This window comes from Schistocerca nitens, chromosome 3 (assembly GCF_023898315.1).
Source record: "Schistocerca nitens isolate TAMUIC-IGC-003100 chromosome 3, iqSchNite1.1, whole genome shotgun sequence".
Taxonomy (NCBI): Eukaryota; Metazoa; Arthropoda; class Insecta; order Orthoptera; family Acrididae; genus Schistocerca; species Schistocerca nitens.
Window position 1 is genome coordinate 131585468 of NC_064616.1, and position 17995 is coordinate 131603462.

General features: G+C 40.4%; 1 protein-coding gene across 1 annotated transcript; it reads right to left on the reverse strand.

Annotated features, from left to right (window-relative positions):
• Nucleotides 1–12953: 12953 nt before the first annotated feature.
• Nucleotides 12954–16500, reverse strand: LOC126248077 (uncharacterized). Its single transcript, XM_049948736.1, has 5 exons — nucleotides 15908–16500; nucleotides 15692–15763; nucleotides 15343–15465; nucleotides 14292–15249; nucleotides 12954–13358 (listed from the first exon to the last, which is right to left on the reverse strand). Exons 1-4 carry the CDS (start codon nucleotides 16017–16019, stop codon nucleotides 15167–15169), a joined length of 390 nt encoding a protein of 129 aa, XP_049804693.1. The 5' UTR covers nucleotides 16020–16500; the 3' UTR covers nucleotides 12954–13358; nucleotides 14292–15166.
• Between the last annotated feature and the right edge of the window lie 1495 nt (nucleotides 16501–17995).

Sequence of the window (17995 nt, forward strand, 5' to 3'; positions counted from 1 at the left end):
TGCATTTTATTGTATCATGGTTGTCATATACAGAAATATGACACTGCACTTAATCTATTGCATTCAGTTACCCTTTGTGTTATTACATTGCAAAACACAATAGAATAAATCATAAGGCATAAGAATCATTGAAGGAAATAACATGTAAATTGGTAAAAAGTATAAAGCTAACTACTAGGAAAAAATAGTTCCTCATGCGAAAGGAAACACATATTTTATAAATTATTTTCAAAATTTGATGATATTTTGAATATACCAAACATTTTCAAACTAATCTGTTATGGCAACTTTGACAAATATTTTTCCGATGGTCCTTGCACACTGGTTTCAAACACATACAGCATTCAAAGGAACTTTTCCGGTCTTTTCAACTGCAAAGAAAGCATCGTACACTTTCTTTTTTTGAGATTGTTTCAGGTTGTGTTGCTGATCTGGGAATCTCTCTCCCAAAATGTCTCAAAATCTGTTCCATGGTTATGCGAAGCTCTTTGGGTAAATTTTTTCTCGTGATTCTGTCCTTAATTTCTGCTTCAACCAGCCCAAATGCCAATGACTTGAGAAAATTGCTTTGGCTGTTTGTGCCACCATTATCCTTATACAAGACATAGGCATTTATTCCTGATGCATCTAAAAGCCCATACATGTATCGCATTGTCCAGTGCCTGGTTTTTTGTGCTGTGGTCTTGTTGTGGCATAGTAAATCAAATACATAGACTCCCACTTTATCATTGTAGAAAAGTACTATGTTCGATTTCTTTGTCTTCTCATCTATTTCACCTGTCTCATGTATCATTGACAAAAGAATGTTTTCATTTTTCTTTGGAATGTGACTCCAACATTTTTTCTCTCCTGTAAATGAATACAGATGAAGAAACTGGCCTATTCTTGGTTTATTTTTGCGTAAGGTGCCAACCGTTGTCAACTTTTTGTCAGCCAGCTTGTCGGCTACTTCACAAGAAGTAAACCAGTTGTCCATTGTAATGTTCCGGTTAGTTCCATATACAGGTTCACATAATTTCATCACATAATACGAGGGTATGTAGGAACTGAAACACATTTGTCCCTAGTCTCTTTCCCCACATATGGAATTCCTGCATAAAAATGTTTTCGCGTCACGTAATGAAATTATCTTTAACCCATATTTGTCCGGCTTGCTTGGCAGATACATTTCGAATGGGCATCTGCCTCAAAAGCTTAAGAGTGTATCGTCAGTGGTTAGGAGGGCAGAGGGAGTGTACAATTCTTGACTGTTTGACAAACACACACACCATAAATCACGAAATGCAGCGAACTTGTCTACCGTTCTTCTTTGCAATCTGGTATGTTGGTCATCAAATCTTATATTATTGATCAAAAACTCGAATCAGTTTTTCGTCATAACTCCTCGGAAAAATGGGGATCCGTATAGTAAAGACCATGCATCAGTACAATTCAGATGCACATTTTTTAGACCTCCGCTCATAAAAAGTATACCAATTAAAGCTTTTATTTAGTTTTGGTTGGTATCTCCAATATACCACTGCGGTGATGTGAATTTTTCCCTGAAATTGGCAATTTTTTGGTTTGTGTATGTAACTATTAGTGAAACCATGTCACTACTAAACAACAGTTCAAACAATTTCAGGGGATACGTTTCATTTATTGCCTTGCCTAGTGCACCAACTGCATGTACCACTATAATCTTTTCTGGCTCTCTCAACACTTTATTGTGGAAGGGATGTGTGTGCCAACAATTTTATTTCTGCCATATAAAATTTTCCTTACTTGGCTATCCTTTGTCTGATGAATCAACCTCAAATGGCTGTACATTGAATTCTTCATCCTCCTGGTCGTCTGTGATATGACTGCCTTGAGGTTCTCACATCTTCCTCTGATTCACTGTAATATGTTGTCAGCCTCTTGGCGCTCAAATTCTCTCATTATTTGCTCTGGAGTTCTTAACAGTTCATGAGAAGACATTATCTATGCCTGCAAAAGAAAGTACCACCTATTTTATAAGCAAAAAATGTAATGTAAATAACAAGGTGGGGTGATTTTTATTTTTTTTTACCCCGAACACAAAATTTCACACATTTACCTGTTAAAGGAACATGGAAAATACTGGAAATGCATCGCCTGTATACTTAACGCTAATGCTACATGAGATTCCGTACTTTTTTAAAATCTTCTAAGGCTCCTTCTTCAATACTAATTTCATTGCCAACAATTAATCTTCTATTAACAGCTTCTTGCATTGCGAATTGATTTGTTTTGTTATTGCATCTACCTATATGACCAACATTAAGAGCTAAAGATACAAAGCAATCAAAGAACCAATTTTTACCACTATTTGGAGGACCCACAATACACAAAGTGTTTAACTTTTTTGGCTGTACATAATTATCATTATTCCAATAATACAATCCATTCTTATTGAACCATGAAACTAAATTTAACAAAAATTCTGTAGCTTTATCATTGTCATCTTCACATTGGAATAATAGAATTTTGTTTAACCAGGTTAAAGAATCGCCCAAAGTGTAATAATATTCCCATGCATTGTTAGAGGTAGCATAAAATATACTATCCTGTGAACCGAAACATAAGTGATTCAATTCCCCTAAGATCTAAATCGTTAATGGTTTTCTTGTATAACTCTAATCCCATATCGAAAAATCTTTTAAATTTAGGATCAATAAAATTCATGAAGTAACCATGATCAATTGGAAGCACGTTTGTAATGTTCTCAGGTGGTATACAATTGTACTGAATTAGTAAGGAAAGAACCTGGTGCGCGATTGTCGTCGGGTTGCACTCTTTTCCTGTAATGATCTGTTTGTGTCTCGAATGAGACTGTTTACATGGTGCATTATTTGCGTGCCTCTGTTCGCTGTCACCATCAGATCGACTAATTTCCCCTTTCAGTATTGTTTGGTATCCTGAGAGGCAACTTTCCCATTGTACAATTTCAGCTGGATAAGGTAGTCTTTTAATGGCTCCTCTAATCCAAATTTGTCCACGGCCATACCCCTTTTGCACATGGAGGTATAACAGTACATTGAGCCAGTCGATATCGGACGTTGCTGCAATTGCTCTTTTCCGTCTGTGGAGCTTCCTAATTCTGGAGGAAATAAATGCATCATTTCGGAACCAACATCTGCATCTCCTCGAGGAATAGACACAGTCATAAATGACGTGGAAGTGGTCTCCGTCTTCTCTCCAGAAGAGAATTTCTTCAGGATATATCTCTGAGGACTTGGTACGTTTGCTATGCAAGATGTCAGCATCTCCTGGTCTTTCTGTGACAATATCACTGTAGTACCACCTGGTAGAGACCTCACATAATTTAATAAATCCTGTAAACCATGGGAACATGAGTAGGAAGTCGGTTCGTATTTTGTCAAACAGTTCATGGTTATATTCAAGCACATCAACAAAGCTCAATCGTCTTCTCCCAGTGATGATAGGATACTTGTTACCAGGTATGTGAGGAGCTTCAGGGATGGTTTCTTCACTTCGGCTTCCAGCATCGTCCACATCAAGGTTATCAGTTCCACTGTGTGTTCCATTTTCAGAATTCTGCAAACAAATTATCAAACATTAACTCATCATCTCCGTCAGAATCGGAAACTGTACCTAGACAACCTCCACAACGTACACTACGAAATAGTGGGGTGTTTGCACAAAATGAGCACCAATAAGTATATTTAGTTACAATGGGTGGCGCAAATACATCTTCCACAACTTCCAAAGGATTAACAACTACTGAAATGTTGTCGACACAAAACATTTTATAAATTAGATCTCTGGGTCGTACAGAAAGCATTTCATTTACACACCGCTTACAAATATTTATTCTCCATCTTGAATTCTTCAAGTATGAATTATTGAACTTTATACAATAATACTGCACACTTATTTTGAAAACACTGTTAAAGAAATTGAAAGGCTCCATATCACTCATTGCTAATACACACAAATCATTCCAAGGTTTCCTTTCTGAATTACGAAACTTTCTTCCAAACATAGAAGATTCTATTAAAATTTCTCGCAACATAGGTACATTTTCTGAGTTTTGAAAAATATAATCTGGTGATAAACGATAACGTGAAAGAATATAACAGATTTTTTCATTTCTAAAATGTAAAATAATATCCTCTTTCAACAAATCCGGAATATTTAAGTCAATTGAATGGAGAGCATTGTCCAGGTGTCCTATTATTACAAATCTGCTCAATTTGTACAAAGTAGAAACCATTTCGTAGTGTACTTACGAAAAATTCACCAAGTGCAGCTTTGGCGAGATCAGAGGTAGACCCAGTGTTCACTAAGTTGTCAGAAGACATGGTTACTAAGACCCTAACATAGCCCTTTATATAGTGCATGTCGCAAATGGCCGTGACCGATTACGCACGATTTCTTTCTGTCGCCAACCTTTTGCTGGCGTGGGTGCGTGCCCAGATAGCCGGCTTGAAAAGCCAACTATCTCAGCACCACAGCCACAAGTGCCATGGCGACCTTGGGACCAGGGGACCCAGGGGTGGAGATAGAGTGTATGGTCAACGAATCGACGCACATGTGCAGCCGCATGTGCGTCATGATTCATGTTGACCATACACTCGACTGTCTGGAAAGGTACGAGGGCTATACACAAAGTACATTACATTTTGGAATTAAAAATAAAGTATTGGAATTTTTTATTACACTCCTGGAAATGGAAAAAAGAACACATTGACACCGGTGTGTCAGACCCACCATACTTGCTCCGGACACTGCCAGAGGGCTGTACAAGCAATGATCACACGCACGGCACAGCGGACACACCAGCAACCGCGGTGTTGGCCGTCGAATGGCGCTAGCTGCGCAGCATTTGTGCACCGCCGCCGTCAGTGTCAGCCAGTTTGCCGTGGCATACGGAGCTCCATCGCAGTCTTTAACACTGGTAGCATGCCGCGACAGCGTGGACGTGAACCGTATGTGCAGTTGACGGACTTTGAGCGAGGGCGTATAGTGGGCATGCGGGAGGCCGGGTGGACGTACCGCCGAATTGCTCAACACGTGGGGCGTGAGGTCTCCACAGTACATCGATGTTGTCGCCAGTGGTCGGCGGAAGGTGCACGTGCCCGTCGACCTGGGACCGGACCGCAGCGACGCACGGATGCACGCCAAGACCGTAGGATCCTACGCAGTGCCGTAGGGGACCGCACCGCCACTTCCCAGCAAATTAGGGACACTGTTGCTCCTGGGGTATCGGCGAGGACCATTCGCAACCGTCTCCATGAAGCTGGGCTACGGTCCCGCACACCGTTAGGCCGTCTTCCGCTCACGCCCCAACATCGTGCAGCCCGCCTCCAGTGGTGTCGCGACAGGCGTGAATGGAGGGACGAATGGAGACGTGTCGTCTTCAGCGATGAGAGTCGCTTCTGCCTTGGTGCCAATGATGGTCGTATGCGTGTTTGGCGCCGTGCAGGTGAGCGCCACAATCAGGACTGCATACGACCGAGGCACACAGGGCCAACACCCGGCATCATGGTGTGGGGAGCGATCTCCTACACTGGCCGTACACCACTGGTGATCGTCGAGGGGACACTGAATAGTGCACGGTACATCCAAACCGTCATCGAACCCATCGTTCTACCATTCCTAGACCGGCAAGGGAACCTGCTGTTCCAACAGGACAATGCACGTCCGCATGTATCCCGTGCCACCCAACGTGCTCTAGAAGGTGTAAGTCAACTACCCTGGCCAGCAAGATCTCCGGATCTGTCCCCCATTGAGCATGTTTGGGACTGGACGAAGCGTCGTCTCACGCGGTCTGCACGTCCAGCACGAACGCTGGTCCAACTGAGGCGCCAGGTGGAAATGGCATGGCAAGCCGTTCCACAGGACTACATCCAGCATCTCTACGATCGTCTCCATGGGAGAATAGCAGCCTGCATTGCTGCGAAAGGTGGATATACACTGTACTAGTGCCGACATTGTGCATGCTCTGTTGCCTGTGTCTATGTGCCTGTGGTTCTGTCAGTGTGATCATGTGATGTATCTGACCCCAGGAATGTGTCAATAAAGTTTCCCCTTCCTGGGACAATGAATTCACGGTGTTCTTATTTCCATTTCCAAGAGTGTATATACAGATGAAAGCTACACTTAAATACTACTTTTCTACATAGTTGCCATTTAAATTAAGGCACTTATCGTAGCGATGGACGAGTTTGGAAATTCCTTCGTCGTAAAATTCGGCCGCCTGCGCCTTCAACCACGTGGTTACCTCTTCTTGAAGCTGTGCGTCGTCATCAAAACGCTGCATAGCCAACCACTTCTTCATTGCTGGGAATAAGTGGAAGTCGCTCGGTGCCAGGTAGGGACTGTACGGCGGATGAGGAAACAACTCCCAATTAAAAGATTCGAGAACTTTACGAGTGGCATTTGCCGTATGGGCCCGGGCGTTGTCGTGAATCAGCAAGATCTTTGATCCCAACTTTCCCCTGCGCTTGTTTTGTATTGCTCTTCTGAGGTTGTGCAGAGCTTGGCAATACCTTTGAGAGTTTATTGTAGTGCCTCTGTCAGGAAATCCACAAAAATCACACCTTTTCTGTCCCAAAAGACAGTAGCTATTACCTTCCTTGCCGACATTGTCTGCATGCATTTCTTGGGGGGAATTTGTGCCGCCCCTCCTCCCTACTGCATTGACTACAATTTTGTCTCGCAGTTCACATGCTTAACCCATGTTTCATCGCCAGTAACGATGCGATCGAGTAATGAGTCGCCATCTTTCTCATAAGCGTCCAAAAACGCTGCAGCCATTCGCTGATTTTTGTGAATCTCTGTCAAGATTTTTGGTATCCATCTTGCACAAAACTTGTGGTAACCAAGCTTTTCGGTAATGATTTCGTGCAACAAACTTCGTGAAATTTGTGGAAAACTCAGTGTGTTCCGTTATTGTGAAATTACGGTTTTCACGGACCGCGGCATCGACTTTTTCGACAAGTTCGGCAGTCACTATGCTGGGTCTTCCACTTCGCTCTTCGTCGTGAACGTTAGTTCGACCATTTTTAAATTTTATGACCCATTGACGCACTCCACCTTCAGTGATTATGTTGTCCCCATACACTTCACAAAGCTCCCTATAGAGAAGCCAGTGGTACCTACAAGGGATAAAAAATTATATCGATTGGGGTAATTTTTTACCCCAACTTGTTATTCAAGAGTTAACGTTACAAAAATGTTCTAATACTAACAGTTGATTTCTTAAACAACAAATATTGTCATGCAGTAACCTTAATATTTTGTCATTGTTTTCTTCTCAAGTGAGCATTCATCTGCATGTGGCAAATCCGAGTTGGACATATTGCTTCTGACTAAGTTGCAATTGCTGGAATATTTACTTCTGCTGAATATGCATTTTCATCAGTGCCGCACGCCTAGTTATAGTACCCATACAGTACAGTGAAACCTCTATATTACATTTTTCATGAGACCACAAATTCTGAACACCGTATAGAGGAAAACACTATAAAGAGGAAGGCTTCCAAATAATAATTATAGGGCATTACTGAAGATCGGGATACCACTAATCAGCTTTGACAAATGGTGCTGTAGATGACATTTTAAATTTTCACAACACTGTAATATGATATTCACTGCAAATGATCAATGTATCAAATGATTAGTTTTTTGTAATTAAAACATGGGGTCCGTTAGGTGGATGAGTGAAAGTAAATGGATTAGTTTGTACTGTAAAAAGTTATAAAAGATTCTTAAGATATGATATCATTGTCCAAAGATGACAGGTGGTATCCTGTTCTTCAGTTGACCCAATTATAGAATATGAGCCAAATTTTGTTTATGATATACTGAGCATATTGCATAAAAACACAGTAAATGGTACAGATTAAAAAAGAATTAGTTACAAAAAAATTACTTTAATAATTAAATTATGAAATGGAACTTAAATTTGCACAAAACTCTAGGAACCTATGCAATCTGAAAATCACCTATGATTTTTTAAAATATTCAAGCAAGCATGTTTGTTTTCTGTTTCTCCTAGACTCTATGGCAACCATTTCTTGCTCCAAACGAGCAAGTTGAAGTACTGTTCTGTCCTCAAGTATGTGGGCCATCATATATCTCCTGAATGTTTCAAAGGCTTCTGCTGCCTTAGTATATGAGGCAAAGGGCTATCTTCCTTGTCACTGTCACGTTTACTACCACTATTATTCTCCAAGCTTCTCTCTGCAGTCAGCTCCTCAATACTTTACACCTGTGGTTGCCATGTTGTCATCCACAGCCACAAAGTCCTTAAAAGTGACAGAATCACTGTCTATTAATTCCTGGAACTCTTGAGAATCACTTGCAACATCTTCCACAGGAGCTGCCATCTCATTCTCACAGAATCCCACTTTTGTGAAACAGTTTTTAACAGTTTCAGCACTGACTTCCCTCCTCGAGTACATAATTAAATGCATTGCCTGTAAAATATTCAGCTTCAGTTGTGAGCTCTGCTGGCTTCCCGGTTTTCTTTGGTCCATCAAATTCAAGGCCTTTTTCTATATTTAACCTTGAGGGCATGTACTATTCCCAAGTCCAAAGGTTGCAGAAGGCTGGTGCAGTTGGGTGGCAGGAAAATTACTTTCACATTTCTCAAAAAGGATACGTCTGGTGGATGTGGCGCACATCTATCCACAAACAGCAGCGCTTTTCTTGCAGCACTCCCCATTTTGGCATCAAATTCTCTGAGAAAACGTAAAAATATATCACTCGTCAGCCATGCCTTGGCATTGTTTGTATATTTGCACGGAAATGTTTTTGAAGCACCTCGGATTTTTTGGCTTCCTGATCCCAAAGGTTTCAGATTTTCACAGCCATCGGCGTTTGTACTCAACAAAACGGTAAGACGTTCCTTGCTCTTCTTACCGCCATGGCAATTTTCCCCACGAAAAGTAAATGTATTATCCGGCACTAAATTGAAAAACATGCCGATTTTGGCAGCGTTATAAATGTCACACAGTTTGTAGCCATGTATCAGATTAGGGAGAGTCTGCATCCACTGAGCCACAGTTGGTTCGTCCACACTTTTACCCTCGCTCAGGTGCAATTCTGGGACTCATGAGTTCGGGCGCAATGTGTCCGACAGGCAGAGATTTTGAAATAGCCTATTATCTCAGATTCTCAACTGCATTACCCTAAACGTAATCAGTTACTTTCATGGGAATTATTAACCACAAAAATAACAAAATTGAAAGGACTGAAATTTTGAAACTACCACCAAACAGTTGCAGTTTTAGTACATAAATTTTATTAAACAGTAATACTCCAATTGTAAGCCACTTTTTTGATACTGGTGTTTTTCCACACTCACTCAGAATTACCAGAAGGAACACATTGGCGCACAGAAAAGCGAAGTTGGCAGACCATATTTGCGTGGGATAGGCAGATTGCGTTATGGCAGTTTTTACATTCATAGTTTGACATCCTTCTGCAACCCGTTTCTGTAGTGCAGGTGGTGCATCTACGTCTGTTTGGACGTGGGCATCGTGGTGATTCCTCTCTATCTTCAGTGGGGATAAATCTTTTGAGCCGACTTTGCAGGCTGGAGGGAATTCCAGCCTTTTTCATACTTCTGTGTAGCTCTCCAAGAACAAGTTGATGTGCCAGTGATTTTAGGTACAATCTTCTATGCATTTTCTCCAGTTGATTTCCAAGATAAATTACCTGTGAGTTGATACCACCCGCATTCAGCATTGTGAAAAAAATTATCATTGGCTAGCGCTTTGTGTTTCGGCTGACACTGTAAGTAGCACACATATAATGTACAGTATCAACACCACCTTTTGTTGAATTGTAGAAAGTAACAATCTGTGGTTTATTTTTCTCTCCACATTCGGTATCAATAGCAGCGTCATTGTGCAACGAAGATACAAGAATAACATTTTTATTCTGACGTGGTATGTAGGAAACCAAAACCTTCCCATCATTAAAACCAAACATGCTGCTGTATCGTTCCTTCCCTTTTACTTCAACAAATTCTGATGGCAATTGCCTTTTGACAGTTCCAACAAATGACAGCTTTTTTGTTTACAAATAGTCGATGAGTTCAAAACCCAGTTATCTGCCGTAATATTGCGACCAGATCCAAATAAAGGCTTAGCCATTATTTTGACAACTTCATTTGGCTTGTTGCTGACACAGAAGGGACCCAATGGCTGTAATCCAATGTAGATCTCCATGTTGACTGTATACATCATTTTAGCATCACCAAGAGCAAAATGTTTTATTCCATATTTGTTTGGTTTTGATGATATGTACTGCCAAAAAAACACATCTTCCACGAGAACCTGGAAGCATATCGTTTATTGTGACGTTTTCACCAGGGGAGTAGCTCTTTTGACAATTTTCCGCAAACTTTTCGGAAACTTCACGAATCGCTGCTAGTCGGTCAAATTCTTTCCGTTGGTTTCTGGTCACTCGTCATCAAAGTGAAGGCAACGTATCGGACTCTTAAACCGTTTGAGATTCATCACGAGGCTGAATTTTTCAACGCCGTCGCCTTCAGTCCCGCAAAGTTCCTCCAGACTTTGACAGTTCCCTCTGTATGCCCTTAAGCCGCCCATTCCCAGCCCGACCGGTCCGCCAAACCGCTCGCTAACGGTACCCCCGACAAGTCGGGCTGTGTGTGGCCACCCCCGACCGCTGGGCGACCTCTACCTGCGAGCGCACAATCGTGTGGTGGCGCTCACCATGCCAAAACAAAAAGGAAAACTTGCTGTGGCTGAAGCAGTGATGTTATGTGTAGATGAAGACAAGAAAAAGAAACGTTTATGGATGAAAGAATGGTTGAGAGATAAATCCAAGTTTTCTCACATAAATCTGTTACGTACCCTCCAAGTTAAAGAGCCTACAGACTATAAAAACTCTTTAAGTATGCATGACAATATTTTTTGTGGATTACTGGATCTCATACTGCCTAAAATTGAGAAGAAAGAAACGCATATAAGAGCTACCATCACTGCTGAGGAGCGACTAGTAGCAACATTGTGATTTCTGGCTACAGGCAGAAGCTATGAAGACCTGAAATATAGCTGTGCCACTACATCTCAGCTGCTGATTGGAAAACTCATCCCCGAAACGTGTTGGGCAGCTAATATATTTAAGAGTAAGTGGATCACATTTTATTCAAATTACAATGTTTTCAATATTTGCAGCCACTTTCCTCAGTTGCTACTTCAGTTATGCTTCATCATATAGATAAGAAAAAATGTTGAATGTTTCATTTGTGTGTACAAACATGTTTCGCCTATTCACGTTAAGCATTTTCAGTGGTCTTAGTGGTATCCGTCGTTTTTGAGGTCATTGTTTTATAGGCTGATTCTTAATATTTCATGCACGCTGAAATAAAAAATGAAACTCGTTTTGTTGAGTCAGGTCAGATTTAGTTGCTATTTCATTTTTTAAAATTAGGCACTTAAGAGATTTTTCAACATAAATATGCGGATTATGGTTTGAAAACTCTTACATTTGGATGAAGTCTAAGTCATGTATACGAGATCGTACATTAACATCATTTTATGGAAGAAATGCTCTATTCAAAGACTCTCGTATGTGTTTTGTAACTGGAATGTCTCCTGAGGCACCAAGAATAGTCCACAAGCATGTTCTCATCCTAGCGAACCTGGTAACTTTCCTCCATGACTCTGATACACTTTATGAAGCCCCTGTCTATAGTCTCCACAGTTGTCAGCGAAGTAATCTAATGTGAGCTGAGAAAGTGCATTTTTATTGACATATGAACACCATGTATTTTCAAGTTTTGCCGAAATTTCTAGACTGTATTTTCATGTTTTGGGCTCATATTGATGCCAAGAAAGATTTTTTTAATTATAGATTTCAATACCAGACAGGCATTTATCACTGTATCCTCCACACTCTCATCGAATTGAGAGTCTTTCATAAGCTTGCTGATCTGAGGGCCATCAAAAATACCTGCATTAAATTTAGCCTCAATGAAACATGGGAATTTGTTTTGACAAAGTAAAAGCCCTAGTTTCTTTGTTCATGCCATCATATAGAACCTCATCAAACCAACTTTAATGTGCAGCAGTGAAAGTGGAATTTTCTGAGGATTCAGGAGGGCTTGTGACTTAACGTTGTGCAAACCAGATGAAAGGGAAGGTCTTGCTTATTAGATGCTTTAGCTCCAAAGAATTCAATATACATTTTCGTCACAAAAGGAGTGGTGTTTAACTTCTAGTGTGGCTTAATGACTTACCCAATATGCAGCAAAATCGGCCAGGACAAGTCTTGCTCTTTCGATTCATTTTGTAACAATATTGCTTTCACTCAGGAAACTTGAGTTGCGCTACTTTCCAGCTTACTGCAATATGACATGGAAATAATTCTGCCTTGTGACAAACCTAAAAATTTCGAACGCTTGAATCGCTTATATACCTAATAGGCCACTACCTGAAAATTGAGGTAGGGAAGAAACCTGACCTGATTGAGCAAAGTGAGTTACATTTTTTAATTCAGCGTGCACTAAATATACAAGATCACCTAAAAATAACCGTGACCTCAGAAAAGAAGTTTTGAAATACAAACTAGTGTAATATAAAGAAAATAATTTTCTTTTCAGAATATTTATAATTACCTTACTTTCTTTTTGTTATTGAGCACTGATCGCCTAGCATGAATAGACGAAACGTGTTTGGTACACACAAATGAAATATTTAGTTGGTAAAGTCAGAATTGACATACAAGTTTGACTAAAACGTATAGGGTTCCTTACGGGAAAATTGTTATTGAAAACTGATGCTGTTTCTTAGTGAAATTCATCTTTATTGTTGTAAAATACAATCAGTAGTATAGTTACTGTTGCTGACTATCACTTGTAGATGGCGTACATGCGCCTCCATCAAATGTTCTTCCATGGGGTTGCAGTAGTGTAGCTTGTTGATACGCGCCTGTTTTGTTTATTCTGCTATGGTGTTACAATTGTGTTGCATCGTATGGGAGTGGAAACTGTGGTGGAGATTGCTTTACATGCATATACGGATTTGAGTGAGGTGTAAAAATTTGGGAATCACAACTTAATTTCCTCCTCTTTGCCAAAAAGAGTTCATCCGAAATAATTTTTTTGCCATGTCCTTTAGTTCGTTATCAGTAACTGCCTGAATCTCGTGACCCACACTTTTACCAAAGGCAGTGGCATCATTGTCAGGGGTAGAGTCATCAGCCCCTGCAGGTACTGGGACACAGTATCTGCTAACTGAGATCTTTTTCGTCCATGATGTTCTCTCCTGAGTTCGACCACATCTCTTTTTCCCTGTAGTGGGCGTTGCAGCTGGTGTGCTTCCAGATGAAGGTAGCTCCTGTGACAGGGTCACCTGGAAAGCACAATGTCTGCATAAAAAATACCCAGTGTTTTCACTGTTTGTACAACTTTGCCACTTAATCGTGCATTTCGGTAATTGTATGAATTTTATAATTTGACTCCTTTATCTCAAGAAGACTGGAGAAACGTTGCTCGTCAGTTTAAAGAATTATGGAATTTTGAAAACGGTTTAGGGGCATTGGATGGTAAGCATGTCCTGATTAAAAAAACCTGCGGGTAGTGGCTCCTATTACTATAATTACAAAAGTACTTTGTGTTGTCCTTTTCGCTGTTGTAAATGCAAACTATGAGTTTATACATGTTCACACCGGTACGAATGGTAGAGTGTCAGATGGTGGTATTCTAAAGCTTACAGACTTCTACACTTCACTAGTATCTGGAACACTAAATTTACCATATCCGGTTTATCTGGAAGGAGTGGATTCTACAGTGCCATTTGTGTTCGTAGGTTATGAAGCCTTTCCCTTTGATGCCGAATTTAATGAAACTGTATACTCAAAGGAACTTAACAAGGGTAGTTGAGAATGCTTTTGGAATAATGGCAAACAGATTTAGAGAGTTATTAACGCCAATAGCGGTTGACGTAAAAACTGTTGATGGTATCGTACTTGCATGTACAGTTTTGCACAACTTTTTAAGGAAGAAAAGCCCTAATTACATTCATACTGCCGCTGATTGCAATAACTCTCAAATTGTAAACCTTACTGATAAAAACTTGCAGTCAGGTAGTCCAATGTTAAGAGTCGATACGACACGACAAACCAGCACAGTTACTTCAAAGGAAGTGCAAGGAAAGTACAAGCAATCTTTCAGTGACGTGAATGAATTAGAATTTCGAGAAACTTTGATCATTTAGAGTTAATGTCCAGAGCAACATTTATTCATATTTTGTATACTTAATAAATAAAAGCGTTTGTATACTAACATCAATATCTGACTCATTTACTTCCTCAGTCTGTTCACCCTCCAGAGTCCTCCCCTGTGTTAGTGAAGATATCCCACATCGCACCTTTTCTTCATCCAGGTTGAACTGCAAGAGATCGTAGTACCGAAGCGTCGGTTCTGGCACGTTTTTAGCAGCGCTTCCAGTTGCTGATTTAGCGTCCTGTCTTTTTCTAAACTGTCGCCGGAAAGACGCTCGTAGAGAACTATTTTTTTTAATAACAAACTCCTTGTCTGCTGCACGATTTCTCTCTTTGCACTTAGCTATAAGAATTTCGTAGGCTTTGTTCCTCATATTCCTATTGGAGTAATCCTTCGATTTTTATCTCCCACAAACATGGCCATTCTCTGTGCATATTAATGAAACACGCCAAAAAGTCTTTGTTTTCCTCGAACGACATTATCACAAAAGCAGCTAAAGTAGTAGTGAATAACACAGTGAGACACCGTGCTGACGGAATGTGGGCTAGGAGGAAGCGGCCGGCCGGTGGCAGGAGGCGACGCACCCGAACTTCAGACACAAGTGCGAGCCCATCGCCCACACACAGGCAGATTTACTTTACACGCTCGTGACGCACCATGATGAACACCTGGCTGCCGTGGCATAGTGTGTGGTTGTTCAACATGGACCTGATTGTGGGTGTCGAGCACTGCAAATAATTTTTCTGCTATTATACAGACAAAATTGATGGGTCTAAAAGGTGGCATATACTCCACTGCAAGTAACTTTCAAATCAGAATCCAAACACACTAGATTGCTAGTGAACTGCAACATTGTGAATATTACTTAATCTGACATCTTTAGCTGATATGAGGACATTAGAGCAGCACGAGATACGTTCGGAATAATGGGTCCGATTAAGTGTTACCTGTTGTGCTGTGCTGCACAATTTGTATGGCATAACCATGCTGCACAGCAACAAACTGGTTCATGTCCAGCCCTGTAAATTAATTTTATATTATAATGCAGACACAGTAAAATAGAATTTAAAGATATCAATATACATTAATATGAATTCAGATTATTATCATACTCAGATAAGTTATCTCCATTAGATTTACTTTACACACGCCTGATGCACCGTGATGAATACCTGACTGCCATAACATACTGTGTGGTTGTACTACAACATGCAAGTGATTTTTGGTGTCGAGCCCTGCAAATAAATTTCATATCACAATTGAGGCAAAATTGATAGGTACTGAAAGATGGTATATACATATACTGTACTGCAAGTAACTATTACATCAGATTCCAAACACACTGCATTGCTACTGAACAGCAAAATTCTAAATTTTACTTAATGTGACATGTTTATTTGGTGTGAGGACATTATAGTAGTACCACACATATTTGGAATGATGGATCCCGTCAAGTTTTACCTGTTTTGCTGTGCTGTACATCTGGCACGGCACGACTATGCTCCGCAGGAACATCACGATTCGTGTCGAGCTCTGCATATAAATTTCAAATTATAGTTCACACAAAGTTGACAGGTACTGAAGACAAATTCTTATATTAACCATGAATTACATTTTACTCTGCCAAGGTTCAACACATAAACGCATCTACTCAATAACTTGAAAATTGATACATACCCTCATTTAGAAGTGATTTTACTACTTCACATCTTTCTTCAGCATTTGGAACAGCCAGAGAAATATTACGTGCTGTTTTCTTCTTGGTAGAAAACAGCCTCCTCTGTGGCATTAGCTTTCTTTTCTGGCCCTTATCTGTTTGTTTGAAATAACTGTTTCGGACTCGAACAGCTCCTACATTTGCCTTTAAGGATAACACAGTTTTTTTGGCCAACTGCAGTTCAGTCTGTCATTCCACTGACAATATTGGAAAACACTGAAATAAGCTTCTGTCTCCCTTCTAACAATGATTTTGGTGTTTTTGAAACACATTTTGTGCTTACTTCAGCTAATATTGCTGCTCTCACTGGTGGCTTCAACATCAACATCAGTACCCAGTACCTCTGGACTTTGCAGGGGATTTTCACCGACACTGTCATCTCGGCAAACAGTGTGAATGTGCTTACACATATTGAATCTAATACTGTAATCCATACATGTACAGTAATACCTATGTATGCACACATTGCAATTACTACATTTTAATTTGCACTCACAGTTGACTCTGTTATCTTTAACAATGTACACCTCTGAAGATGATGTGGATGGCTCTTCCCAACCACCATCTACCTCAGTGATGAGGTCCTTGTCCATTAACAAACTAGTTTTGTGTTTGTTACGAATGTCTTGAACTTTGCTTGTAACCTTCCCTTTTACATTTGCTATAAGCCAGTCAAACATCTTGGCTGTAACTAGGGACATTAGTGTAGATATGCCTTTGTCCAGTCGTTTTATCTGTCTTGCATTACCATGTATTTCCTATAACGTCCTATGCGTACTCTCCACATGCATGTTGGTATTGAGACCGGCATACATTCTGTGACAGTAGGCCCAACACTCCACATTTCCCTCCTAGCGTGTCTTGAAGTATGAAGCAAATTCTGATGTGTCAGGGTCACTACTGAGCTTCTGCAGTGCTTTTTGCAGTGATTCCTGAAACATACTTACATTTCTCAGCATTGACACTGATTTAATGAGCCGATACACCTCATTTCTTTTATCCAGATGTGCAATTTTCCGCTTGATATTAGTTTTCCATGGTCTGTCCACATGCCAGGTACAATAGTGTCTCATCTTAGGAGCACCCATTGTCCTGTTCCATGCAATACTGTATGACTCTGCCAAATCAGACATGAATACATTGGGGCAAATTGGTCCAACATGTGATTTTACGTACTGCAAAAATATACTTAAAACATCGGAGTCCTTCCTGTTCGAAATTAGAAAAGCACATGGGAATCCTTACCTGAGATCATCCAGCACTAAGAGAGTGGTCACTTCGAAATCATACCCGTTAAGCCCACGGGTTCCATCAATACAGATACAGTCTTCTCCATATTTTGATAACATTTCGCGTTGTGCTCTGTTCATTATCACTAAAACAAAATCCTCGCTCCTCAGTTCTTGACGTTCACTAGTCGAGTCTTGTGGTTTATAGAATAACACAGACGGATTCTCACTTTCGTTCATTTCTTTTACCCAAGCTTCGACACTGATTGCATAATTTTTATGTCTGACCGACTTGGAGAAGAAGGTTATAGCTTGCTGCAATGTTATGTAAGTCTTGCTTGGTAGTCAAATGGATTCTCTGCAAGTCTGAATCCTGCAAACTTGTCCGTACATTATCTATAACTTTGTCATACAGAAGTCCCATTGCAATATCAGTTGCTATGGTTTCTCGGTCTTTTTGACTCAGGGGCAGGTGCGTTAAATCTTGTTTGTGACCAATGTGGGTCGACACAAAATGTACTTGGTATGTTCCACCTTCGTGTACAGTTACTTTCATCTCTGCGGGGCACTTTCCATTCATTTTGTTGCTGCCTGTCAATTTAAGATGTCTTGTGCCTTTACCTTTGGAGATAAAGTTACCTGACCGATGGCAGCCATAATAATGTGTAGAGCTAGTAGACCCATGCGTTTTAATAAACTTTGAATGTGTCGTGCGTTCAGTGTCTTCTTTCCACTGTAAAAACTCATCTTCATTTGAGAACTGCAGATCTTCGGAATTAAGTTGAATTTGATGAGCAGTTTGTAAATGATCTATCCAAC